The sequence below is a fragment of the Leuresthes tenuis genome, unplaced genomic scaffold (assembly GCF_036924035.1).
Source record: "Leuresthes tenuis unplaced genomic scaffold, fLeuTen1.0.hap1 SCAF_1, whole genome shotgun sequence".
In the NCBI taxonomy this organism is placed as follows: Eukaryota; Metazoa; Chordata; class Actinopteri; order Atheriniformes; family Atherinopsidae; genus Leuresthes; species Leuresthes tenuis.
In genome coordinates this window covers 39200728-39206727 of record NW_027325355.1, presented here as the reverse complement: position 1 = coordinate 39206727, position 6000 = coordinate 39200728, and the positions used below count along the sequence as shown (strand labels likewise).

Here is a 6000-nt window from a genome sequence, read left to right as displayed (position 1 = left end):
ATGTGGCTATATTCAGTTGTAAAACTGACAAACTGTGTAATGTTTTTGTATGCATAACCCTTCCCTTAATTGTGTAATGGAAAATTTTAATTATTTCTCCAGAGAAAGTGAGAAGACACTTTTTTTTTTTTATCTGACCCTTTTAAGTCCAATTTGCTTTAAAAGCTACCCTGATTGAATGGTAAAATGTCCCTTATTTGATGTTAAATAGTGAATGGCTATATTGAATATTGCAGTAAAATAAGGTTGGCAGATTTGTTATTAAACTTTGTGTATTTTTGCCTTGAATCAGCAAAAAAATTAAAATATACTATAATAATTAACTGACTCCTGATCAGTGACATCCTGCTTTGTGTCCCCACTGTGGCTTGAGGCCTTCATACATGAGGCTGATTCTGTTGTAAGATGTTGATCATCAATGTGTTGTTGTTTTTTTGTCAGTTTCTTTGTTTTGTGTGTGTGTGTGTGTGTGTGTGTGTGTGTGGGGGGGGGGGGGGGCGATTTATGGAGTACATGGAACTGCTGTTTAGTTTCAGTACAGCAATGATATTTATGGTTGTGGTGTCTGAGATGGTGATATGTTTACTTCTAGAAAAGTGAAATAGACTAGTGAAATGACCTTAATAGAATTTGCCCTCCTTGCCTTTATTGTACCAAACTCTTCAACACTGGCAAGGTTGTTAAATAATGGTTGTTAGTAGTAGGTGGTGTAATCATTACAGTTCTGTTATGTTACAGTTATGTTGGAAAGAAGAAAATCTAAAGTATAAAGAAAATGCCTGAATGAAAGAAAATGTTGTATTGTATGAAAAGAACAATTTTTACTTTTGTCATTATAGAACTTTTATTGCAGTTAAATTTAAAATTGTACAGTTTTATTTTTTACTGGTACAATAGAACACATTTGTAGGTGCGCACACAGAATCAATCACCGAGCAACCCCATGAGCCTGTAGGTTTTTTTGTTGTTGTTTTTTCCACAAAGAAACAAACAGATTCACAATCAGTACACGGACCATACTGTCGCATCGGTACCCTGTATTTCTCATGTTCATGTATGAATAATATGGCTTTTTGTCAAATCTATTAAAAACAACTATCAGAGTATCGGCTGCTATCCTTGAATTCAGTGGACAGTGTTAAGCAGAGAAACACTACACGTGATGGACAGAAACCAGCTTAACATGTGAGGGAGATGAACCAAAACCATGAAAAACTTACAGGGGAAAAAAAAAAGAATCTTATGACCAAAATAAAAATAACCCACAATATAACACAGCTAAATAGAAGTTTAAAGAGAACACCAACGCACACTTAGAACTTTCCTTGTTTGACTGATTTCTCCCACAACTGCAACGAGTCCCATCAGGGCTTTGCAGGAAGTGGATTTCACAGCTGGTTGGTGGTGTCACCTGCAGAGAAAACACTTTCATTTTCCAATACACACCACACATATTTACATTCACCGTCTACACAGATTATGGGCTTGCAATACGTAACCAGTTTGAACTCAAGAGCATGATCGATGGGGATAATCCTTTATGAATCAGACTTCTAACAGTCTAATTTGAGAACTGTTTTGTTCTGTACGGCAGCAAAAGATGAAGTAATCCAATAGTGCTATTTTTAAGAGAGAACTGAAAATATTGCAGACTTTAGATACATTTCTAGATTTCTACATTTCTAAAGCACTTTGAATCACCTTGTCGTTGAATTGTGCTATACAAATAAACTTGCCTTGCTTTGCCTAGATACACATTAACTGCAGTTTAAAATACTCCAACTTTAATTTCAGTACTTAAATTGACAGAAAAATGATTTATACTTTTTCCTGTTATATTAGTGTTTCAGTTTGACAGATATCGTCTAATAGAAGCCTGTGAGACTGTACTACATTGGATCTAGCACAAGAGGAAAATAAGAGGGATCAGTGTGAAGCTTCAGAGTTGTACGTACTCTCTGCACAGGGGGATGTGTACTCAGTGACCGCCTCATCACCTGAAAAACACAAGTGCATCCAGATTCAAAATCAGGAGGGTTGGTATGATGGAGGCAGGTTCCTTCTACTTGTAAAGATGTAAGTGGACATCAGAGGAGGCCATTACTTGTCTGGTAGTAGTCGTAGACTTTAACTACAGCTGGTTTCAGGTTTCTGACCCGCTGCTCATCCTCCAGAGTCACACTGTAGATTTGAGTTTCATCCTTCTTCAGCTGCAGGAAAAACAAGAGTTCAAACACTTTTTCTTTTTGCAGATAGAATAATGTGAATAGCAACATTCCATCTTGATGCATCCCATTTCTACCAAGCTAAACACACACACACACACACACCCTCAGTGCTTCCTACCTCATCCAAGTAGATGTTAATGAAACCTTCATCCACATCGACCCGTTTCACAGAGCGGTTGTTCTGCAACTATGAAGACACACAGCACTCAGTATATGTTCTTCACAAATGTGAAAGCATAGATGGTTTGATCAGTATAATGAACTGACCAGCTTCAGGGAGCTCTGATCCAGAATGTGTCCAGATAGTAGTTTGATGTTAATGATAACCATGTTGGTTTCCTCTCTCTTGCCCTGATACCTGTAAGAGTCAAACACCACAGCAGCGCTCACACAGGCTCACGCTTTACAGCAGCTCCAGTAGGACTGCTTTTCCAACAGAAACTTTATTCACTTTTACTTAAATTTACTTTAAGTTTTGATCAGTCCACATCTAAGATGTCATACATATCCACAGAGTACCTGACATGCACAAAGAGGATGAGCTGGAGCCGGCTGTTGCTACATTTAGCCATAGTGCTTGTAGAGATATTGAAGGAAGAGAAGTCAGCAGGAGGGGGAATGTTGAAATGCATGGAGATCTGCAGAGACACATTGAACATCCCACTTCATACAGCAGATATACACACATGTTAATCAGGCTCATTCATCTGTGGCCTCTGTGCTGTACATATAGAACACAGCAGAGCATTAACAGTCAGCGCTGTGGCTGCTAACAGGACACTGGTGGTCTGGTATGGTTTGCTGAATTCAAACTCTTTTTCTGCTGCTGGGTAACATGAGAAACTCTTTGTACTGAGAGCAGAAAGAACAGACATCAATATAAAGCTCATGTCAGTGTTTTCCTGCTTATTTAGCAAATTCCTGCTCATCACCCTGTTGTCGCTGTGTGGATCATGAAATGATACCTGTGCCAGCACACAGCTCCGTCCCTGAGCTTTGATGGTGTACTCCCCGGGGATCTCGCTCAGCTTCTCCTCCTGGTACAGCAGCCTGTTGTCCTGATTCACTTTAAACTCTATGTTCAGGTTTCCTAAAGATGTCACCAGCACTGTCGTACTGCCCTCTGGACTAAAGGTGGCAGCTCCGTATTTGGCCAGGGCCTGGAGGGCCACCACAGTGTCCTGTAGATGACATTGGTTAAATGTGTTGGTTAGGGCTGGTTCAGCAATAGCTTCTCCATAAATGTTAAACTTGAACGTGGTCTGGGCTACCTGTGTGGAGGAGAAGCCACCATACGGGTTCTGCTGCTGAGTGAGCCAGCGGACGATGCCACTGGAGTAATCCAAACCAAAACCTGGCATGGGCGGATTGTGGAGCAGACCCAGCAGAACATAAGAGATAATCTCCACCTCCAGAGAGTCCAGGCCTTTCCCAGGAGCTCCCTCTCTCTTCCAGTGGCGGGTGCCTCCTACCAGCCACCACAGTGGAGTAATCCATATAGACGTTAGCAAAGACTACATTTGCAAACTTTATTTAAAAGAATGAGACTCATATTTCCAAACTAAAGTGTAGAACAGAGGTTCTCTTTCCGCTTTAAATGACACTCCTTCTCAACTGCATTTATCACTTTCATGTCAGACCTTTCAACTACTAAGTTAGCCGTTTTCACCAATTACATGAGTCTTTAGCAGAAAACCTTGCATTTCCCTTCAGCATTAACAGTCAGCGCTATGGCTGCTCACAGGACACTGGTGGTCTGTTATGGTTTGCTGAATTCAAACTCTTTTTCACCTTAGTGTCCGCTCTTTGTTTTAATCTGGATTTTGTAACCATCACAGCACTGACACAACTCCAGTTAAGATTCTGAATATTCATCCATTAGAGGGTTAAAAAAAAAAAAGTTCAATTCTTATTCGACACAGGTGTGACCACAAAGTTCCGTCAGACAGAGTTGACTTGCTTCATGTAATATCTGTGGGACAGGAACCATTTGGTCTTCATTTAATTGGAAGTCTCAGATACTCAATTTAAAAATAATTTAATTAATTAATTACAAAAACGCAAGTCAGCATTCATTCCAGGCATTAAAATTCAAACCGTGCTTTAATTTCAAGTCTTTCCTTCTTTCCAGAGGACTATGTTGCTGTTTTCTCCTTGTAAAACCTCTTAAACAGCTCAGTCAAAAACATCCAAAAAGAGCAATAAAAAAAGAACATGTGCTGCTTTCCAGCGTGTCGGAGCTGCTGCTTGTCTAAAGATCTCTAAATAGCTCATAGTTATCAGATGGAGGGCTGCAAACTATACATGGAGAATCAGGATGTAGTTACTGTGCACCACCAATCTGCATTTAGATCTGCATCCACACACCAACTTTGAACCTTGTGTATTCATCAGAAACCATACTGCATTCCTTTCCAGGATGCTATGTATTACTGTTGAGTATTCATATTGTTTAATATATTACACAAAATATTCCCTACAAATTATTAAAGTAATAAGCTTACTTTGCTTACAATTGCTCAAATGTTATACTTAATGTAGGATTTAGGCATCAGTCGGTGTTTAACTGAACTTCATTTTTCCTGCAACTCTAGCTTCTTTATTCAAAAAACTATTTCAAAAGCCAATTTTCCCAAGAATGTAATCTCATCTTGTTTCACGACTGTGCTGCTTGGTGGCATTAATGAATTTTTTATTTTTTTTCTAAACGGTCATACCCTCTGTGATGGACTTCTGGTCCAGTAAGGTGATGAGTTTGCTCCTCATCTCCTGGTCTCCAGCCAGAGTGAAGGTGTAGAACAGCAGAGAGGTGGTGTACAGGTTGTCCATCTCAGCAGCCACTGCTGCCTTTAGACACCTCAGGCAGTTCTGCACCACAGGGTCCTGACGCAAAGCCAAAAAAGCACAGAGATGAGACTATGTGCAGGAAGGGGAAGAAACACCTGAACTCATACAGTAGATCTGTAAACTCTTCTGCAGGCTTTGAAAAATTAGAGAGCAGTTTTGTCAGGCAGCCTTTAGAACAAGTTCTGCTGATATAGTGACAGTAAAGAAGCGTGATGACATTTTTTGAAGGGCAGTAGTAAAGGTTAAAAGAGACCACTCCATATTCCTGAAGCTGCATATAGTCTTAGAAGCTGATGTCTTCAATGTACAATACAATTACTTAAACACAAATTAGACAGAAAATATGACTGTTTTTCACATTCCTAGATCTCTTTTGGTGACTGTGTAAATCTGTAGACTCCATTCTCCTAGATTCATCCTGTTGAAAAATAGCAACTGCTATTTAAGAGTGACTTAAGTGATATTCAAAATAATCAACATTTGAAATTATAATTAAAAAAGAAGTAGAGTGGTGTCCGACTCACCGAGGCGTCCCCATCAAGCTCCAGCATGGCAGCAGCGATGTACGCCGTCAGGGACACATCATCACTCACTCCTCCCTGACAGAAACACAGAACCAGCAGCACCATATCACACATACATCTATTCTTCAGAATTTTGAAAATACGGGCAACCACAGATGTCTTTCCAAAATACCACCCAGCAACTCAAAAGTGCATCGGACAAAACCCAACACTGGTTCTCCTCAACTACATCAGTGCTTGAGAAGACAGAGCCACTCTAAAACGGATACTTGTCTGTTTGGGGATTACTGTAGCAGGCCTAAGAATAAGTGAATACTGAGAGGCAAAGACATCTAAATGTCACTATTACACATGCAGACATATTTTAATTACTGCTATATGCAGGTCACAACCAGTCTTCA

At 39.9% G+C, this 6000-nt stretch overlaps 1 protein-coding gene across 3 annotated transcripts in view; it reads right to left on the bottom strand.

Annotated features, from left to right (window-relative positions):
- Positions 1-984: 984 nt before the first annotated feature.
- The window catches only part of LOC140290045 (alpha-2-macroglobulin-like protein 1), a 37946-nt gene continuing 32930 nt past the window's right edge, over positions 985-6000 (bottom strand). For all 3 annotated transcript variants that reach the window (XM_072379316.1, XM_072379318.1, XM_072379317.1), the window contains 10 exons: positions 5600-5674; positions 4946-5111; positions 3500-3696; positions 3194-3409; positions 2748-2866; positions 2496-2586; positions 2347-2415; positions 2105-2210; positions 1956-1997; positions 985-1411 (listed from right to left, as the gene is read on the bottom strand). In XM_072379316.1, the coding sequence (XP_072235417.1) occupies positions 1389-1411; positions 1956-1997; positions 2105-2210; positions 2347-2415; positions 2496-2586; positions 2748-2866; positions 3194-3409; positions 3500-3696; positions 4946-5111; positions 5600-5674 (1104 nt within the window). In that variant the 3' untranslated portion in view covers positions 985-1388. The remainder of the gene's footprint in view (positions 1412-1955; positions 1998-2104; positions 2211-2346; positions 2416-2495; positions 2587-2747; positions 2867-3193; positions 3410-3499; positions 3697-4945; positions 5112-5599; positions 5675-6000) is intronic.